Genomic DNA, 21,421 nt, shown 5'->3' with positions numbered 1-21,421 from the left:
TGATATTTATTGTAAAAGGCGACTAAATCCGGGATCTTTCCTTTTCTCATATTCCTAACCTACTTTCTCTTCCCTAACCTCTCCTTGACACCGCCTCGCCTTTGGCCTCGAATTGAGCACTCGCCCCTGTGGTGAAGGCTTTGGGTTGGGTCCCCTGGCCAAGACATACCATAGTATGTTAGTATCTATGTTTAAACTAATAAGCCAAATGGCTCTATAAGTAATAGAAGAAACTTGTATTTGACTCTTATTACGGAACAGTTAATTTTTTTCGGACCGGTTTTTTGCGCTCAGAGGGACTCGAGGCATACCGGGAGTGGGACTACTGGTGTGTGCCCGGTATGTCCAGTATAACGGGTGTGATTCGGGCAATTATAATCGCTCGGTGTATTTACGGGCAGCATTGGGGCATTCACAGTGAAATAGCACCATTAACAAGAAGAGTATAACACGAAATATAAACAACAGCCTCCAAAACAGTACTGAATGGAGCACAGTGTACACGCAATTAAGATATTTAGTAATCAATTAAATGTCAATGATGATTGGTCCGTGGAGTATTTGAAGACTGAATACTACGACGGACACACCGCATAAGCCATACGATAATCTACGGTTATCTGACCCTAATCCCATTAAGCCTTCCTCTTCTTATCTTACTGCTAGTTTTACGTCATGTTCCGGCGGGCACGGGGGCCCCGTTTCAGACCTCCCCAGGACAGAAGACGTGGTTTCTTCACGCGAAGACAAATCGGAGACAACGCTGAAGGACGGATAGACAACGTGTGTGGTGCGGGATTACAGTGGTTCATGCTGTAATATCTATTTTTTAGAGGCTGTAATTGATGTATAAATATAACCAATTGCCACTTTTATGTAGTCCTAGTCTCACGGGACAGTTGGGCTTCGCGAAAGACACCAAACAACACACCCCACCCGAGCACATTATACGGACAAAGGGAGGGAACCAGTCGTCCCACTCCCTTTACGTGACGCTGAGTTAAGCAGTGAGCAGAAAGTCCTTATTGAAATATACCGATTTTTATTGAATAAGTGTGTCACGGCTACGGGCAGCAGCAGTAACCCAGATTATCTAACCTCACAGGCGCTCGCTCAAATTTTTGGTGAAAAGTGAAAGAAGTGTCGAGTTTTTTCACGTTTTGCCAATGGTTTTATGCAGATATGATCCTTTTAGTGCACGTTTTACAATGCCATTCATTGTCAAGGTGATTTGTCAAGGTCTACTATCAACGGCTTACACATAGCCAAAGATGGAAGAATCAGGTTTTGAATTGCGTTTCTTAGTCGAAGGACATCCACGGCTTTGTAGCGGTGGAAAGCCCGACGTAATACGGCTGGTAGTGTTACGTCCTATACGTTGCAGCATGTGTATGCATTAATTATCATACTGCCTTGGCCTGTGTGCATTTTGGCTACTTTTTGGAATAATTTGTTTTAATAAATAGAAATAGTTATTTTCAAACACATTTAAACCATTCAAATTATACACGAAACCTCATTATTGTAAAAGGAAGATTAAGTGATAACAATTACAGAAAACAAAATGCGTTATAGAGAAACACTTGGCTTAGAATTATTAATATTTCTTTTAACACATTTTGTAACTAAACTTGTTTGAAATGACGATTTTCGGCAATAAATATGTTTCATTTGCTCCAAAAATATAATACCGTTAATCAAAGCTTTTCATCCTTAGTTTAGTAAGCCTTGGCGGACGTGAAAAACGTATCGGGCTTGATCAAAACGTGTAATAAACGTAGCAGAACCTCATTCTAGATCGTAACAGAACTTGACGAGAACGTAGTGTATCCATTGATAGACCGTGCTAAAGCCGTTAGTGTACCTTTAACCTCCGAGAACAGCACTTTCCCCTGTATCCACGGTCCACCACGTAATCCGTAAAAGACCGTGGCAAAACTTCACAAGACCTAGCTCAACTTGAATACAGAAACAAAAATAGCCAAAATTCCACGGCGCACCACGTTTCGGGAAAAACGGGGCTACCGTGGTCGCCGGGGAACAATAGTGTAAAACCTAGCATTACTGGAAGTTTTACGTCTGTGAGCTCGACGATCATCTCAGAAGACTCCTTTTCTCAGAGGGAGCCCGGTGTAATTTTAAGGAACGACCTCACTTGTGTGTAAATTTTTGCATATGTAATATCTGATGTTTTAAGAGGCTGTAATTGTGTTGTATTTCCGTTGTATAATGTAAAACCATTGCCCTTTTTGTCAGTCCGTTTCTCACCTGAATCATGCTTCCGAAGACACCAAACAACACACCCCACCCGGTCACATTATACTGACAACGGGCGAACCAGTCCGTCCCACTCCCTTTATGTGACGCGTTTCATTAAGCCAGGAGCAGAAAGTCCTTTAAAATTACCACTTTTATTGAATATGATGTGTCTCGGCTAGGGACACGCAGAACCCAGAGTCTACCTCACAGGGCGAGCGCTCAAAAGAAAGGGACTAAGTGATAGCAGATTGATCCTCATAAGAAGAATCAAGTTAGGAAAACAGCCGGTAAAACAGAAACGATGATGCTCCATTTTTGTCTACACTTTTACTGAAATCCATGGCAATGTAGGGGACTATGTAAGGTGTGAGCTGATACCCTAATCTCTGTCTGACCGACTTTGAAAGAGAGATCTTTTAATATGTATCAGAGTGATTACATGGGTTATTGTTCTTAGATTCGAATTTGACATTACCGTTCTGTTGTACTTATTAGATTCAGGTCGATATAAGTGCTTTTATGTTAGCCGAAGAGATGAGGAAAGATAAAGCCCATGAATCTAATAGATCGGACTTACTACACTCTGAAAAGTGTGAGAGGGATACGCATTGTGCGACTAGGTACTACACTTATTCGTTAAAGTGCTCTAGATGATAATTCGATCACTCATTGATTTATTACTTTCTTGGCTTTATAGTGGTCAACGGCTTGACCATGTAGAGTAAATAAAATATCCACTAATTTAATTTTATTAGTTGTGTGATGTTATGTTTTCAGGAGCCGATGGTGATAGTAACCAGGGTGCTTGTCGCTATTGTACTGCCAGTCAAAAGGAACATGGTTGGTATCTGGACACATCAAAGGAGTAGACCTCCGTAACCTCGAACACTGAGAGCTCCAAAACAAGATTGGCGTCCGTACAGCCCGCTCGACCACTGATCCTGTTGTTGTTCGGGTGGATGCTGGCACAAGAGGAAACACATCCAGAAGGTATGAGGAGTATTATCTAAACAGAGGATACAACGTCATGACGGTGTCCCCGTAATAGTTAATGACTCTGGCTGTTAAATAGGACGTATAAAAGCTAATCAATACTAAATCCTGTAAGTTAATCAAAACTTGATAGTACTGATAGGTTTCAAGCATTAAGTACTAATTCGTTACAAGATACAAATTGCATGCATACATCAAATAACATTACACTCATAAAATTCTCTCCTGCATATGGTAGGTACACATTGCAAGTATGGCGCTTAGATTCGCTCGCCCCGTCGTATTCTGGTAGTTTGCTCAGTGTGATCTTACACATTAGATTTGGTGGGGTAAATAACGGCGTTTCTCAAATAACAGGACTCACCGTTACAAATGATACTCATGTGTCACGCTTAGTTCCTAAGCTATATACATCCGTAACTTCTCCCATTATGAAGTTACAAGTTTTGTTGATCCGCATTATCCTGCGTCATTATGGAATCTATATTCAATGATTTTATGGGCTTCTATTCCAACGCAGTATTTAATGCGCCACTGTAAAGATGCACCCTTATATAAAAATGAATATAGGCAATGGAAATTACTGTGCACCATTGCATTGTTTTCAGAAACTTAAAACTCTAGCAGAGACTCACAATAGCTCACACAATATAGTATTGATATATTACACATTAATCAGTTAAGAGATATCTCACAAAAACATAAACAGTATAAAAATAGCTTCGACAAACTGGCTAGCTCTGTGTCCAAAGGAGAGAAATAATGGGTGTGGCCCGTACATAGCATTAAATACAGTCTCAGGAGGGAATTGGTGTGGCCCGTACATAGCGTTAAATAGGTCTCAGGAGGGAATGGGTGTGGCCCGTACATAGCGTTAAATACAGTCTCAGGAGGGAATGGGTGTGGCCCGTACATAGTGTTAAATACGGTCTCAGGAGGGAATGGGTGTGGCCCGTACATAGTGTAAAATACGGTCTCAGGAGGGGATGGGTGTGGCCCGTACATAGCGTCAAATACGGTCTCGGTAGGGGATGGATGTGGCCAGTACATAGCGTTAAATACGGTCTCAGGAGAGGATGGGTGTGGCCCGTGCATAGTGTTAAATACAGTGTCAGGAGGGGATGGGTGTGGCCCGTACATAGCGTTAAATACGGTCTCAGGAGGGAATGGATGTGGCCCGTACATAGTGTAAAATACGGTCTCAGGAGGGGATGGGTGTGGCCCGTACATAGTGTTAAATACGGTTTCAGGAGGGAATTGGTGTGGCCCGTACAAAGCGTCAAATACAGTCTCTTGAAGGGATGGGTGTTTCCCGTACATAGCGTTAAATACGGTCTTTCAGGAGGGGATGGGTGTAGCTCGTACATAGCATTAAATACGGTCTCATGAGGGGATGGGTGTGGCCCGCACATAGCGTTAAATACAGTGTCAGGAGAGGATGGGTGTGGCCCGTACATATAGCGTCAAATACGGTCTCGGTAGGGGATGGATGTGGCCAGTACATAGCACTAAAATACGGTCTCAGGAGAGGATGGGTGTGGTCTGTACATAGCGTCAAATACGGTCTCAGGCGAGGATGGGTGTGGCCCGTACATAGCGTTAAATACGGTCTCAGGAGGGTGGAGTGTGGCCCGTACATAGTGTTAAATACGGTCTCAGCAGGGGGTGAGTGTGGGCCCGTACATAGCGTTTAATAGGTCTCAGGGGGGATGGTGTGTGGCATGTGCATAGCGTTAAATAGGTCTCAGGGGGGATGGGTGTGGCAAGTGCATAGCATTAAATACAGTCTCAGGAGGGGATGGGTGTGGCCCGTACATAGCGTTAAATACGGTCTCAGGAGGGGGTGAGTGTGGCCCGTACATAGTGTTAAATACGGTCTCAGGAGGGGGTGAGTGTGGCCCGTACATAGCGTTAAATAGGTCTCAGGACTAAGGGGATGGGTGTGGCAAGTGCATAGCATTAAATACAGTCTCAGGAGGGGATGGGTGTGGCCCGTACATAGCGTTAAATACGGTCTCAGGAGGGAATGGGTGTGGCCCGTACATAGTGTAAAATACAGTGTCAGGGAGAGGATGGGGTGTGGCCCGTACATAGCGTCAAATACTGTCTCGTAGGGGATAGATGTGGCCAGTATATAGCGTTAAATACGGTCTCAGGAGAGGATGGGTGTGGCCCGTGTACTATAGTGTTAAATACAGTGTCAGGAGGGGATGGGTGTGGTCCGTACATAGCGTTAAATACGGTCTCAGGAGGGAATGGATGTGGCCCGTACATAGCGTTAAATACGGTCTCAGGAGGGGATGGGGTGTGGCCCGTACATAGTGTTAAATACGGTTTCAGGAGGGAATTGGTGTGGCCAGTACAAAGCGTCAAATACAGTCTCAGGAAGGGATGGGTGTTTCCCGTACATAGCGTTAAATACGGTCTTTTCAGGAGGGGATGGGTGTAGCTCGTACATAGCATTAAATTACGGTCTCAGGAGGTGATGGGGTGTGGCCCGCACATAGCGTTAAATACGGTCTCAGCAGGGGATGGGTGTGGCCCGTACATAGTGTTAAATACGGTCTCAGGAGGGGATGGGTGTGGCCCGTACATAGCGTTAAATACAGTGTCAGGAGAGGATGGGTGTGGCCCGTACATATAGCGTCAAATACGGTCTCGGTAGGGGATGGATGTGGCCAGTACATAGCGTTAAATACGGTCTCAGGAGGGGATGGGTGTGGCCCGTACATAGCGTTAAATACGGTCTCAGTAGGGGATGGATGTGGCCAGTACATAGCGTTAAATACGGTCTCAGGAGAGGATGGGTGTGGCCCGTGCATAGTGTTAAATACAGTGTCAGGAGGGGATGGGTGTGGCAAGTGCATAGCATTAAATACGGTCTCAGGAGGGGATGGGTGTGGCCCGTACATAGCGTTAAATACGGTCTCAGGAGGGGGTGAGTGTGGCCCGTACATAGCGTTAAATAGGTCTCAGGAGGGGGTGAGTGTGGCCCGTACATAGCGTTAAATACGGTCTCAGGAGGGGGTGAGTGTGGCCCGTACATAGCGTTAAATACGGTCTCAGGAGGGGGTGAGTGTGGCCCGTACATAGCGTTAAATAGGTCTCAGGGGGGATGGGTGTGGCATGTGCATAGCGTTAAATAGGTCTCAGGGGGGGATGGGTGTGGCAAGTGCATAGCATTAAATACAGTCTCAGGAGGGATGGGTGTGGCCCGTACATAGCGTTAAATACGGTCTCAGGAGGGGGTGAGTGTGGCCCGTACATAGCGTTAAATACGGTCTCAGGAGGGGGTGAGTGTGGCCCGTACATAGCGTTAAATAGGTCTCAGGGGGGATGGGTGTGGCATGTGCATAGCGTTAAATAGGTCTCAGGGGGGATGGGTGTGGCAAGTGCATAGCATTAAATACAGTCTCAGGAGGGGATGGGGTGTGGCCCGTACATAGCGTTAAATACGGTCTCAGGAGGGGGGTGAGTGTGGCCCGTACATAGTGTTAAATACGGTCTCAGGAGGGGGTGAGTGTGGCCCGTACATAGCGTTAAATAGGTCTCAGGGGGGATGAGTGTGGGCAAGTACATAGCGTTAAATACGGTCTCAGGAGGGGGTGAGTGTGGCCCGTACATAGCGTTAAATACGGTCTCAGGAGGGGGTGAGTGTGGCCCGTACATAGTGTTAAATACGGTCTCAGGAGGGGGTGAGTGTGGCCCGTACATAGCGTTAAATAGGTCTCAGGAGGGGATGGGTGTGGCCCGTACATAGCGTTAAATACGGTCTCAGGAGGGGGTGAGTGTGGCCCGTACATAGCGTTAAATACGGTCTCAGGAGGGGGTGAGTGTGGCCCGTACATAGCGTTAAATACGGTCTCAGGAGGGGGTGAGTGTGGCCCGTACATAGCGTTAAATACGGTCTCAGGAGGGGGTGAGTGTGGCCCGTACATAGCGTTAAATACGGTCTCAGGAGGGGATGGGTGTGGCCCGTACATAGCGTTAAATACGGTCTCAGGAGGGGATGGGTGTGGCCCGTACATAGCGTTAAATACGGTCTCAGGAGGGGATGGGTGTGGCCCGTACATAGTGTTAAATACAGTGTCAGGAGGGGATGGGTGTGGCCCGTACATAGCGTTAAATACGGTCTCAGGAGGGGATGGGTGTGGCCCGTACATAGCGTTAAATACGGTCTCAGGGGGGGTGAGTGTGGCCCGTACATAGCGTTAAATAGGTCTCTGTGCAACCTGATCAAATCATCTGTTCATGGCTTGTTAGATGTCACCATTGCCTCAACTCATGAACAGATGGTTTTTATCAGTTAAGGTGTCTGTCACCCAGCTGACGCCTGACAGAACATGCTTCTTTGGCTCAGTCAGCAGGTTTCATGCCGGAGGCCCGGGTTCTATTCCTGATCGGGAGTACTCGGCAGGAATGTTCATCATGTTTTTTCTTCTACATTGTCGCCCAACTAAATAACCCATGAAAGGTGTATTGGGAGTCTCGGGTTGATATTTAAGAAAACAAACTGGGGAATCATGTTATTATGTTAAATAGATCTCTGCTTCTTTTGGGCTACGTCGTTAGAGCCGTAGATTTCAAGCCAAAAACCGGGTTCGATTTCTTGTCGAGGCACTCGACAGCAATGATACATGTTTTTAATTTTTCGGAAAACGATACAGAGGAAGCCACCATTTTTCAAATAATTTTTGCGCATTCTTTGAATACTATTTTTTGTATTGTCACAAATTCATTGTACCGGGATCCCCACAAGCCAACTTACAAATTTTTTTACTAATATCTGCCTAGAAAGACATTTCTATATTTTACATACATACAAGAGTCTTTCTGTACCAACAGCGCTAGTAAGGTACGTGAAACACTTGGCTATTTCTTTAAAAACACAAAAAAATCGCAATTCTACCAGACTCAGACTAAATACCATAATCACTTTCTCGACCTATGTTGACACAAAAATACTGTATTATGTTTAAACACACAAATCAACAGTTACATGCTCAAAGATACACAACTCTTTTATGTGCCTGTGTTTTTTTTTACAAAAAGACTAATTTAGGAAAAAAAGTTATTACCATAGGAGAGTGGTTCAAATAACACAGCTATAATGCCATCATTCGAATAATATACGAGTTGGCAATACAAAATTTCATGTTTTGGCCGTACATAGCGTTAAATACGGTCTCAGGAGGGGGTGAGTGTGGCCCGTACATAGCATTAAATACGGTCTCAGGAGAGGATGAGTGTGGCCCGTACATAGCATTAAATACGGTCTCAGGGGGTGAGTGTGGCCCGTACATAGCGTTAAATAGGTCTCTGTGCAACCTGATCAAATCATCTGTTCATGGCTTGTTAGATGTCACCATTGCCTCAACTCATGAACAGATGGTTTTTATCAGTTAAGGTGTCTGTCACCCAGCTGACGCCTGACAGAACATGCTTCTTTGGCTCAGTCAGCAGGTTTCATGCCGGAGGCCCGGGTTCTATTCCTGATCGGGAGTACTCGGCAGGAATGTTCATGTTATTTCTTCTACATTGTCGCCCAACTAAATAACCCATGAAAAGTGTATTGGGAGTCTCGGGTTGATATTTTAAGAAAACAAACTGGAGAATCTTGTTATTATGTTAAATAGATCTCTGCTTCTTTTGGCTACGTCGTTAGAACCGTAGATTTCAAGCCAAAAACCGGGTTCGATTTCTTGTCGAGGCACTCGACAGCAATGATACATGTTTTTAATTTTTTCGGAAAACGATACAGAGAAGCCACCATTTTTCAAATAATTTTTGCGCATTCTTTGAATACTGTTTTTTTTTGTGTATTGTTACAAATTGCATTGTACCGGGATCCCCAATAAGACAAGCCAACTTACAATTTTTTTTACTAATATCTGCTTAGAAAGACATTTCTATATTCTACATACATACAAGAGCACAAAGCGAAACCTCTTTCTGTACCAACAGCGTTAGTAACGTACGTGAAACACTTGGCTATTTCTTTAAAAACACAAAAAATCGCAACTATGGATTCCCTTGCATTCTACCAGACTCAGACTAAATACCATATTCACTTTCTCGACCTATGTTGACACAAAAATACTGTATTATGTTTAAACACACAAATCAACAGTTACATGCTCAAAGATACACAACTCTTTTATGTGCCTGTGTTTTTTTACAAAAAGACTAATTAGGGAAAAAAAGTTATTACCATAGGAGAGTGGTTCAAATAACACAGCTATAATGCCATCATTCGAATAATATACGAGTTGGCAATACAAAATTTCATGTTTTTCCCTTTCATTTTTAGGGTTCTCCAATGGATATTCTGAAGCCAGAAAGAGCACAAGGAATCGCCAGTAGATTACTCGCTCATATAGATGATAGATCACGTGAGGTTGGGAAACAGCCAATCCTCTTACACGGATTTTCGGTGGGAGGGTATCTGATTGGCGAATTTCATGTGAAATTGAATTCCGAGGAGACAGTAGCACGGGATCTCCTCATAGCGCAAGTATTTGATAGTCCAGTGGATTTTGACGGTATACCTGAAGGATTTTCAAAAGTCCTCACAAAAAATCCTGCTCTTCGGTTTTTAATTAGAAACTCGTTACATTTGTACATGGCAACTTTCAAGACGAATGTTTCGAAATTCCTCAAAGCATCTGAGGCTTTCAAACTGAATAAATACCATGTGCCTTCATTGTTTCTATACTCCAAGGCAGACCCAGTGGGAAATCCAGTCACCATAGAACGCGTTATAGAGGATTTCCACCAGAGGAAGATTGCGGTGAGAAGTAAGTGTTGGCACGACTCTCCCCACGTCAGTCACTACCATTACTACCCGCAGGAGTACGTGGAAATCCTCACCGCCTTCCTCGATACGTACGCTCCAAGTCCAGATGGTCAGGAAAGCGAAGACGAAGACGGAGGACGCTGTAGAGTAGCTATGGGAGGCAGATAGGTGTTCTTTTCTGTATACTGTATTTTCGATTGTATTCGCAGATCAAAAGCTTTACGATATTTTAGTTACTTCAAACAGTAAAATTCGAATGAATCTAAATTTCGCAATCTGACTTGACGAGGTCACTTTCACCATGTCTTCTTAGTTTACGGATTTTTTTCACGGCCACTTAATCCCCAGGGTGAAAACCAGGCTTTACGGTACTTTTCGTAGTTGTAATTATGTTGATAACTTTAGAGTGCTTGTATGTTATTTAATGGTTGATTGATTTTAATTTGATTTCTATAATAAAAAATCATTATAATCAAAATTCCTATCATCAAAAGTTGTGTTACTTTAGATCATTACATTAACAATAATATACTAGGTAGTTTCGACCGATTTTCTAAAAAAAAAAAAAAAAAAAAAAGCCTTTGCCCTGTGTAAGTGTGTCATACTTGGAGTGCTAACGAACAAGCTTTACCAATCGTTTGTTGTGAAACTCTGCAGTACTATATCGGAACGTGTTCTATCTAATAACATGTATTGATTCAAAATATTTTTTACAAACTGTTTAGAATGCTTTCGGCATCCTGTACAAACTGTTTAGAATGCCTTCAGCATTCTAACGTTGCCAAGTTCTTGCTACCAGGTTTCTAATTTGTGTGGTCAAAATTATTATGTAGTGAATGATATATTTTTGTAAAAGTTTTATCGCTATTTTTTGAAGTGCAAACTCGGAACTATTTGTAAAGGATTTTTGCGCTTGATGTCATTTGATGGTACATATTCGTGTTCCATTCCATTTCAAGGGAAAGATTAAAACTTTGTGATATATTTTTTTTTACAAATATTTGTTTTATTTACCAATTAATGTGGTATTTATGTGGAACTGTTAAGTGGACATTGCCGTGGCTTTGTGAAATGAAAAATCCAGCTTTCCTCCTCTCAAAACCATGTTTTACAATTATTAACTTATTTATGAAATTATGATATCCACATTGCTTTGTTTGTTAAGTGTTAAAATATGAAATGAGATTTCAATAATGACAAAAAATATTCCTTCCCTTTTCGAAATTTTAAATTGATTTGTTTTTAATAATACGATATTTTGCGTCTTCTTTAATATCAACTTCTGTTGTCGAGCATGGTCTACAAAACACTCGAATTCGCCTTTGAGCTCTCTCGCGCAATGGCGCACGAAGTGCAAAAATTAAATGATTTAAAGTACAAAGTGGGATATTTTTGTTTAACTTGTTTTGTAAGTTCTGGTAATTTAGGAAATAATTCGTTTTACTCATATATATGTGGCGGGCGTCCTCCATTACGCAAAGAACGCTTACTGTTGAAATATTGGCTCGGTGTTTTGTGTTATTGTATTACTAAATTCCGGATAGAATAAAGTTTTTGTTCTATGAAAATTATGTATTGTTGTAAAATGATATAAATGTTCATATATTGTACAATGTTATACAAAATGATGGTTGTACAGAATGTGATGATGTAGTCTAAGCATTAAACTGCTGACATGTCTCTGTGTTTTAATTCTTTTTCCCACGTTTGTGTCCCAATGAGAAATAAGCGATATACATTAGGTACGTTAGGGTCAACCTCATGTTATGTGCTATTGAAGATGTCAAAGGTCACGAGGTGAAAATGAGATTTACCTCTAAATAATATTTGAAAATTAAGTAATTAGACGTTATCGCCAATAAGTTGATTAATGATGTCTCTATATGGTTATCAAAACGTAATTAGCAAAATTAGATGTACTAACATTATATTAGTATGAATTCAGCGTTAGGACGGGGAACTGTGTAAAGCTATATGTACTTATAGACTATTTTGACTGATAGATATGCACCTGATATCGTTAGATTCGGTATCATGCCGTGTTTGTCAATTTATCATTCTACTCAACCTTCTAGGGAAAATGTATGATGTATTACTTTGAAATGTCACAAAGAAGGAAAGCGCATTTAAAGATTATCGCCCTTCCTCTACCGGCCGCAAAACCCACAAAATATTACCAAGGAATCTATCATTTGGCGTGGTTGTGCTAAAGTAGAAACCGAGCTTTATCTATTATTTCTTTATTTTAAATCATTTGCAAGATATAATGTCAGAAGAAATGTATGAACAGTTAAAAGACGCTAAGCCGAGACTACAGTTGATGTGTTTTTTTACCAACTTTTGGTTAATAGGGTAAGCAGGTAATACTTCGACCGATACTGCCGTTCTTCTTCCTGTCTAATACAATGTATATAAGTGATGTATTGTGAATGATTCTCCATGCGTGTAGCAATGAAAAAGCCCGAAAGTATCGAACTGACATGCAAAAGTACGTCCGTTACTTTGATCATCAATGCATTGAAATGCAGGTAAAGGTTACCATCGCTTATAGCTCTATCAAAGACAGACGCAATATTTTACAAGGAGGGATATCAAACGTTTGTTTATTTTCTTCGGTTTAATTTACACCACCTTACCCTAGTTCTTTATCAGATGAAAACAAAACTTGATTTTGTAACCATGGTAACACATTAAGAGATGGCAAATGACTTCGGTAAAGTTTACATTTTCAAAACGTATGAAATTTGCATGCTAAGTTTACAAATTATTCCATAAGGTTTCTAATATGACGGTTTTTGCTGAGAGATATCGATTGCTGATGGAAAAAATTTAAATGAGATTATGATTTTGGCCTACAGACTTCTAAATCTGTTTGATAGATGTCGTTTATAAAGCTGTAAATGGAACGATATAATACGATTTTGAATAGGTCTAAATTTTGTTCATATTTCTCTTAAATAATTCTGCTGCGTTTGCTGTGGGATTTCACATAGCTTTGACTTTAGAGTAATTTTATTTGAATATGAATGATAGTTGCAAAGAGTCAGTCTTTTTCAATAGTCACAATTTTGTCCATATGGTATTATACCTGCCAGGCGAAATCTAAAATATTACAACATGTAATTCTACCAGGGTAATATAACACTATATATACCTCGTCAAATGTCCTAATTGATAATTACTGAGCACTAATTGTTTATTGTACAAGCGGCTTTGTTGTAAATCATAGTATCGGATGATATTAGTTTTTTGATAAATTATATTCACTTGAAGTTGCTACTTATGGACAATAGTCGATCACTAAACTGTGCCAAGAAAAGCAACATTATTGTAGATGGTAAAGTGTACAAAGCATGAGTGAGATGCCCTCAAATCTTCCTAATAAACCGCGGCATATATTTGTTTATGTATGAAATCCCAGGCTTCTTTTCGAGACCGCTCTATTTTCAAGATCGCCGTAGCGAAGTCTTACCATTTGTAATGCATGATAGATTTACATACGTGACCGTTTTACTTTCGAAGTCTTTCATTGCCGTGCAAGTTAAAACAAAAACAAATAAAGAAAGTACATGATAATGCAAATATATTTACCGTCAATATTTGTAAAATGTTCGTAATCCCGCTCCCCAAATAATCGGCACAGCAGTTATGTCGATTCTGTAGATCATGCTGAAACATATTCCATTTCAGAGGGCTATCAAACTAGAACGACATGGTGACATTTATTAAATGAGTAGCAAAAACATGTTTAATAAAAGCAACATAGATGAATCTTTTCTACTAGTCAATAGGAAAACCAAGCCAGCCAGAGGATTCCATTTTGAAATTATAATAGAATTTCAGTTGAATCTCGTGTATTTTGTTTCGTATTAGTATTATTTGAATCACATATTCTTCGTGAGAACCCATAATAATAAAGTCTGTTTCGTAACTCAATACATTTCATTTTTATTTGAAAAAAAAACCTGTAAATTAATATATTTTGGCGTTGAAAAACTGGACAACTGGTTGATCACATTATATGGACAGTTTTGAAATGTGTAATGAAGAGCAAATGATACTTTGGTGTTGAAAAACTATATTTTTTTGTTTGGTCATGTTGTAATGTACAGGTTTGAAATGTGTCGTGTAGACCGAATAATAAGATTTATATAATAAGCTTAAAAACGCATTTAAAATCATCTGCAAACATCTTTGTTCAAATTTTTTTTTAAATCTGTGGAAGTTTATTCCATGATTTTGAATGTTTAAAACATACACTAAACAATTTTTCTCTGGTTTTGAACTAGGTCAGTATGACGACACAGATTCTGTTGATAATTCCCAGTCTGTCTGATATTTAGCCAGGAAATAACTAAGCGACATTACTATCCATTTTCAAACGTTTGTCTTCCGGAAAGAAGGATATATTCTGTCATCTCTCCGACATTTTGAAACTTCTGCATAGCTAATATTCGGGTTTATTAACTAAATATCTCGAGGTTAAAGATCCATAGACATATCTCCGCCTTTGTTCATTTTTTCCATAAATGTTCCACAGTTTTTAGGTTATGTAACCTGAAAGGTCAGGATGGCCTATAGTTATCATATTTCTTTATAAGAAGAAAACAATTGAACGCAGAAAGACATGATTGCAAAATTTATTCAAATACTTTTTCTTTTCTTTTCAATAGTTATCTTCTATGTCTTATTTGACCGTAAGGTTTGGCTTGAAGGTTCGTTTTGTTGTACAGTTAGAGTCATCCAAAGACTTAAGATTTAAGCGCGGAAAGTTCACCTTTGATCAGTATCCAACAACTGCCCTTGTTGTATAACTTGCATTTTAGAGCTGGAAGGATAATGGTAATGATTAACACCTCAACCACTCTGTCTCTCGGACCCCTAATGTATTGACCAATACACAATAAAATTTGAATGACAGTAATTTTGTATACAATGTCAAGTTGCTCGAGGGTTCCGGATGAAAAATAATTCTCTTTACATGCTTAATGACCTGTTTTCTAATCCGGAAATAAAACACCGCTCTGTGTATTCCGGATCGTTATTTATGTCTTATGTATTACAAGGATTCACACAGTATTAATGATGGCTCGTGTCAATGATGTTATCTCCCTGACGAACAAGGTTAGTAGTAGTGGTCGTATCATCATTTGTGGCTCAGGGTGACTGGAATATTTGTGGTTTTAAGTTAAGATTGGGTTTATTTGTTACATCATTAGCTGGTGTCTTCTTTCAAATTAAACTCGGCCTTTGATACGATAAATGCAATTTCAATAACATTATGTAAACATCTGGTAGGTATAATGTATTGGTGATAAGGTATTATATATTTTGTATTTTGTTATTTGGTTGTAATTTTTAGCCAGAAAAAAAATTGTTTATTAAGATTTATCAACATCTATTTAAATCAAAAAGAATCTTAAGATATACTAGTATAGGATTTTATTTTGTGGTATGGCTTGACAACTAGTCGTCTATGAGGTGATATACCGTCCGTCAACATTCCCGATGAAACCAAATCCACCCAATGCATTATCTTGTTGCTTCTTTTTTCTTAAATTTAAAAGAATAAACACAAAGTCGTTGTTTATAACTGAAAAGAAATGTAACAAAGAAAGCAGTATATGACATCAACATATAAGTAATTGTTTATCAAAATAGATATCTCTCTAGGCCTAGTTGTATATCTTTGATAATAATTTCTTAAACATACTTATTTCATTTTTTTCAAGGGGTTTAGATTGAATCGAACATTATTTCGAACATTTCATACTGAAACTAATAATAAACATGAAGTATCGTGGACAAAGAGGATAGACCGTAACCTCGAACTGAGAGCTCCAAAACAAGATGGCGTCGTACAGCACGCTCGACCACTGATGTTGTTGTTCGGGTGGATGCTGGCCAAGAGGAAACACATCCAGAAGTATGAGGAGTATTATCTAAACAGAGGATACAACGTCATGACGGTGTCCGTAAGTATTTTTGTATATACAGAGCAATTCCATCTTTGGACCTTCAAAGGTAATGAATAATTCCAACAAAGCTAATCCGCCCTAGTCTATAGCAGAGGTTGATCCCTTGTGGTAGGTATCCATTGTGACGTCATTATTTTCTCAGTGTTTTCTCTGAAAAGTATGACGTTACGCTAGAAAACACATGACGTCACAATCAATATCTATCTTCAAAGGAATACGAAAATGTTATGGGCAGAATTGGAATGCTGGATATCTCTGAGTCGTATCGTATACGTATTATATTGTTAAATCTCAAGACAGTTTTTACTTCCTGCCATTTTCTCTAACTGCAAAAGTTACAAACCTAACAACTTGTTGGTTCATTAGAGAGACATCTTAAGATTAATCTTCACAAAAAAGACAGAATTCCAAAATGATATTCGTTTAGGAACATCCCTTCAATGACAGATCTCTCAACATGATACAAACAATAAAAACTACTAATTAATAATAATTAAAAAAGTCACGTTCCATAAACACAAAAAGACCTTAGTTCAAAAAACTTCAGTTGATGGTGGTAAGGTAATGGTTACATGTGCTCAGATCAATTTCTTTATTTCTAGGCATCGCCACTCGACATTCTCATGCCCTCTAGGGCTCAGGGAATCGCCAGGAAGATCATAGAGCAGATAGAGTACAAATCGCGTGATGCGGGAAGACAACCAATCCTCTTACATGGATTTTCTGTCGGAGGGTATCTTATTGGCGAATTACATGTAAAATTGAATACTACTAAAACAATAGCACGCGAACTTCTTGTAGCGCAGATATTTGATAGTCCAGTCGATGTTGATGGTATTCCTAAAGGATTTTCCACTGATTTGACCGAAAACCCAGCTCTCCGCGTTTTCATCAGGAGTTCATTGAATTTGTATATGGCCATCTTCAAGAAAAATGTTTCGAAATTTGTAACTGCATCGGAAGCTTTCAAATATAATAGGTACTGTGTTCCCTCTCTATTTCTATACTCAACAGCTGACAAAGTGGTCAAACCCGAGACAGTCGAAGGCTTTATTCACGGCTACAAACAACGCGGCATTGTAGTTAGGAGCAGGTGCTGGAAAGACTCGGCCCATGTCAGTCATTTCTATTGTTACCCTGTGGAGTACATGGATATACTCACCATCTTCCTTAACAAGCACGCACCCATTGCCGAGACTAGTACATCTACCATAAAGCATACATCAATATCTGTACCATCTTCCTGAACAAATACACAACTAGTTCCGTGGCCAGTACCTCAAGTATACCAACATCCTCACCATCTCTACCATAACACATACATCAATATCTGTACCATCTTCCTGAACAAGTACACAACTAGGTTGGTGACCAGTATCTCAAGTACACCAACATCCTCGCCATCTCTACCATAACGCATACATCAATATCTGCATTATCTTCCTAAACAAGTTCAATATATATGTACATAACTAGTACCGCGACCGAAACTATCAGATAATAATGCTTAAGGAGTATTCGTGTTTCTGTACATTTAAGAAAGATGTTTTACTAGATGATCAGAAGCTTGTTGATGCAGTCTCTGTTAAGAGTATAATTATCGGGTCTCCTTTTTTCTGATGTTTCATTTAAAACCGCGTAAGAAAATAATTGGATACAAAATGGCTTGAATATATGTTTTGTGTTGTTTAATGGAGCTATACTTCAAAAGTTTGAGTGTGATATCCTCTATCCTCGATACTCCAGGGGTTCCAATCACTTACGATCTCTAGAGAAGTAGAGATTATAAGTGACCGGAGCCTCTGGAGTATCGAGGACAGCTATCCTCATAAACAGCTTGTTTATTAAACATTTTCTCTGATCTGTTACAAGTTTCTGACCATAACGTCACAGACACAATGTCCAGACTATGATGGACTTCAAGTATATTTGGAGTCTGATTGGTTTTTACTGAAGTGGATAACTGATATACATAGCCCTTATATCCTTTATAATGTTGTTGGTTTACTGTAGGAAAGTTGAATGAGTCTCTCCTTGAGTATAGTCGATGTTGTATTAATGTCAAAGTACAATTTATACCATAAGTATATGTAGTTTACGAATTTGTACTCTTGTCATTTTCATGTCCCACCTTGTAAGGAGGTAATACATATCATATTATTTCAAGTCGGTTCACCATACTATACTGCGGGCAAATTTCGTGGGTGATTTATTTTCGCTATGTTCAAGTTTTCACTGAAATCTGTTAATTCTGAATACCAGCGAAATTTCATCAATTCATTGACGTACTTGTTAACAACATTTCAAAGAATTCTAGGAACCAGTGAACCGTGAAGTGTAAGCGAATATGCTCCGTAAAGGAAATGCGAAATATGACCCCACGAATTTAAAGTCCTTTTATTTGATTGATTACGTAGCGTCCTATTAACAGCTATGGTCATGTAAGGACGGCCTCCCATATATGCGGTATGTTACGTGTATGTTGTGCGAGATGTGTGTTTTGGGATACTGCGGTATATTCATGTTGTGTCTTCTTGTATAGTGGTACTGTTGCCCTTTTTATAGTGCTATGTCACTGAAGCATGCCACCGAAGACACCAAGCAACACACCCCACCCGGTCACATTAAACTGACAAGGGGCGAATCAGTCGTCCCATTCCCTGTATGCTGAGCGCTAAGCAGGAGCAGAAACTACCACTTTTATAGACTTTGGTGTGTCTCGGCCAGGGGACAGAACCCAGAGCCTTCCTCACAGGGGCGAACGTTCAACTACCACTTTTATAGACTTTGTTGTGTCTCGGCCAGGGGACAGAACCCAGAGCCTTCCTCACAGGGGTACACGCTCAACTCAAGGCCAAAAATGAGGCGGTGTCAAGGGAGGCATTAGGAAAGATAAAGTCAGTTAGCAAGAAAAGTACTGGCCGCTGGTCGGTGGTTTTTCTCCGGGTACTCCAGCTTTCCTCTACCAACAAACCTGGCACGTCCTTAAATAACCACTTAATAGGACGTAAAACTAATAAAAAAAAGCAAGAAAAGAAAAGCTAAGATCCTAAATTTAGTCGCCTTTTACGATCATGCAATAGGGGCAGCAGGTACAATTCTAACGCCCTACCCGCAGGGCATTAAAAAAAGGTTTGTGACACAAAACCCTTTTTTTAATTTTAATTTTCTTATAGTTTGACCCCATTAATGTTGGCTGACACACGTTTCACAGCACTCCGCAAAGTTGTTTATCTACTTTAAGGCCAGTATGCGTCCGAGAAAACTTTAATGAGCTAGAAGGTCACGTGGTACCAACGCGTCATCCGTTTCACCATGCTCTGCTGTCTGCTGTAGATACTGTAGTTTTAAAGAGAAAAACTACAGAGTCTTCTAGTACATTGTAAATATTTGCAGTGGAAAACAATGACAGAGATACCCCGGCTTTGGGTTTTGTTCCGGACACTATCCCTTTAAAGTGCTATACAGTATGAAGTCAATGTCCAGCATGAGTAAATTGATATTTTTGAGTACTTGCTGTCTATCTGGTAATTTTCGTGGAAATGATATTTTCGCTATTTGGCTATACATTGTATGTATTGCGGTGAATTAGTGATCGGGATATCTAAATAAGATATTTTCTTATAACCAGATTGCAATCTTTGAAATATAATTTTAAAAACCCAACTCTGTCTTGTTTTAAGTGAATTCGTGATTTTTTTGTCAAGAGGAATTATCCATTTATTATAATACATTTGTTGACCTAGTTTAAGGTCAACATGTGTTATATGTTGAACTCGAGGACCAAACTGTTACCTTACGCCGAAGGCCAAAGTTCAGTCCGAGAGTTCATTATAACACATGCTGACCGAAAACTCAGTTTACAAAATGTTTTTTATACATGTACCTTCTATCTTGTTTATAATACGAAAGAATATCATTCCTTACACATGTATTATTATAATGCATGGTGGCAAATGAAATGGATGTAGTCTTTTTAGCTTAGAAATAAAATATTTCAAAGAAATGGTAAGAACACATAACGATGAAGTATTAATAAACAATTATTGTTTTTCTGTATCCGTCTGTTTCTCATATTTCTCAAATATTCTATATGTTATTCGTGGCAAAGGCTACAAATTAAAAATAATTTTCAATCTGGAAATTATTTTGTGAAAGAAGCTTTTTTTTTTCTTTTGAATTCTTTATGCGTGCTTTTGTTGAGTTGACTTGGATTTGACTCGCCGTCGCCTTCCTTGAAATAGAGCTTTGCCTTTCCTATATCGTTTGGACGGCCGTAACGTATTTATGCGTAATTATTCATTTGCCCCATTTCATGCATACTTCTGGAGCCCCACTGAGACCGTTGAAATCTAAATACTAGTTTTTTGAAAAGAAGATGTTCATTCCTATATAGCATGTCAATATCGATTCAGTCATTGTATTAGTGACGTCACAAATCACCTTTGAACATGCCCAAATAAGTAAAAAATTGAGGTCTGAAATCCGGATTTTAGTGTGTGCCCGGAAACCTGTCGTTCTGAGTTTAATTATCAAGATACAGACATACAGATGGTCTTAAACGATAGAAGAGATATCAAAGTAAGAGAAATTAGAGAGAAAGTGAAAAGGAAGGGGAATATAGCAACGATTTAAAAAAAAGTCCCACGCGCAGGTTTCTGTCTCCCATGACCCGTGCGTGGTGACCTTCCTGTGACTGTTTTTGCTTGTTTGTACTGTGTACTGTTTGTTATCATCGTGAAAAAGGCCTCAAACCGAAATCTAGATGCAAACTGCTTTCATAGATGGCATTTGTTATAACCTTCTATCAAAATTGAGTCAAGTTCGAATCATTATCTTAGCTCTAAGTCTGCCAGCTCTAAGTCTGCCATCACAAGAGAGGGCTGTTTATCTTCTACTATTATTCTACCTTCAATCAATCTTTTGTGTTAAAATTATACTGTATAACACGGAATGTCGCTGGGTACTTCTATCGCGGATTGGAGTTTTCAAAGTATTTCTTTGGTATAGATATTCGTAGCTGACCTATGATATTCAACAGAAACAACGAAAAACACTGAAGTTTCTACACAACGAATTCGAACATTTCATGTAATACAGTAATATTTTACATCCTTGCTATGTATTTTTATCGATATTGAATCTCCATCATTATTGTTTGCACATTATACTGTAAATACTACAATACACTGTATGCATGTTTCAATGGAAATACTATAGGTGATACACATATGTATCCGCTGACCAGAAAGGTTTATATAATAATATACTTATCCATTTTACCTGTATACATATGGCTGTCCTTTAAATTTGTTTCAGAACTGCAACAAGCTGGTAGCACTGAAGAAAGACATTCCGTGTTATCGCAATGCAATATGAACGTTTTGAAATTCTA

General features: G+C 39.5%; 3 protein-coding genes across 3 annotated transcripts; 2 read left to right on the top strand and 1 right to left on the bottom strand.

The window, feature by feature from the left end:
• Positions 1–3,116: 3,116 nt before the first annotated feature.
• LOC138329756 (uncharacterized) lies at positions 3,117–7,415 on the bottom strand. The gene is made up of 2 exons (XM_069277046.1): positions 7,023–7,415; positions 3,117–3,221 (listed from the first exon to the last, which is right to left on the bottom strand). The coding sequence occupies exons 1-2, from the start codon at positions 7,413–7,415 to the stop codon at positions 3,117–3,119; spliced, it is 498 nt and encodes a 165-aa protein (XP_069133147.1).
• Positions 7,416–9,451: 2,036 nt separating this feature from the next.
• Positions 9,452–11,728, top strand: LOC138329537 (transmembrane protein 53-A-like). The gene has a single exon (XM_069276601.1). The coding sequence runs from the start codon at positions 9,572–9,574 to the stop codon at positions 10,214–10,216; it is 645 nt and encodes a 214-aa protein (XP_069132702.1). The 5' UTR covers positions 9,452–9,571; the 3' UTR covers positions 10,217–11,728.
• A 2,940-nt stretch (positions 11,729–14,668) lies between these two features.
• On the top strand, positions 14,669–20,125 carry LOC138329536 (transmembrane protein 53-like). Its single transcript, XM_069276600.1, has 3 exons — positions 14,669–15,172; positions 15,781–16,023; positions 16,629–20,125. The coding sequence occupies exons 1-3, from the start codon at positions 15,131–15,133 to the stop codon at positions 17,271–17,273; spliced, it is 930 nt and encodes a 309-aa protein (XP_069132701.1). The 5' UTR covers positions 14,669–15,130; the 3' UTR covers positions 17,274–20,125.
• Positions 20,126–21,421: the final 1,296 nt, after the last annotated feature.

The sequence above is a fragment of the Argopecten irradians genome, chromosome 8 (genome assembly GCF_041381155.1).
Source record: "Argopecten irradians isolate NY chromosome 8, Ai_NY, whole genome shotgun sequence".
In the NCBI taxonomy this organism is placed as follows: domain Eukaryota; kingdom Metazoa; phylum Mollusca; class Bivalvia; order Pectinida; family Pectinidae; genus Argopecten; species Argopecten irradians.
Note: the sequence above shows the minus strand (reverse complement) of the source record. Positions and strands in the feature narration are given on the sequence as shown.

What these genes read in the sequence shown, in the direction of transcription:
- LOC138329536 (XM_069276600.1), top strand. Translation starts at nt 15,131, where the DNA reads ATGATGGCTCGTGTCAATGATGTTATCTCCCTGACGAACAAG. An exon ending in TTATCTCCCTGACGAACAAG is followed by an intron (nt 15,173 to 15,780) that starts GTTAGTAGTAGT and finishes ATTTTTTTCAAG; the next exon opens with GGGTTTAGATTGAATCGAAC. An exon ending in ACAACGTCATGACGGTGTCC is followed by an intron (nt 16,024 to 16,628) that starts GTAAGTATTTTT and finishes CTTTATTTCTAG; the next exon opens with GCATCGCCACTCGACATTCT.
- LOC138329537 (XM_069276601.1), top strand. Translation starts at nt 9,572, where the DNA reads ATGGATATTCTGAAGCCAGAAAGAGCACAAGGAATCGCCAGTAGATTA.
- LOC138329756 (XM_069277046.1), bottom strand. Translation starts at nt 7,415, where the DNA reads ATGTACGGGCCACACCCATCCCCTCCTGAGACCGTATTTAACGCTATG. An exon ending in ACTCACCCCCTCCTGAGACC is followed by an intron (nt 3,222 to 7,022) that starts GTATTTAACGCT and finishes CTCTTGTGCCAG; the next exon opens with CATCCACCCGAACAACAACA.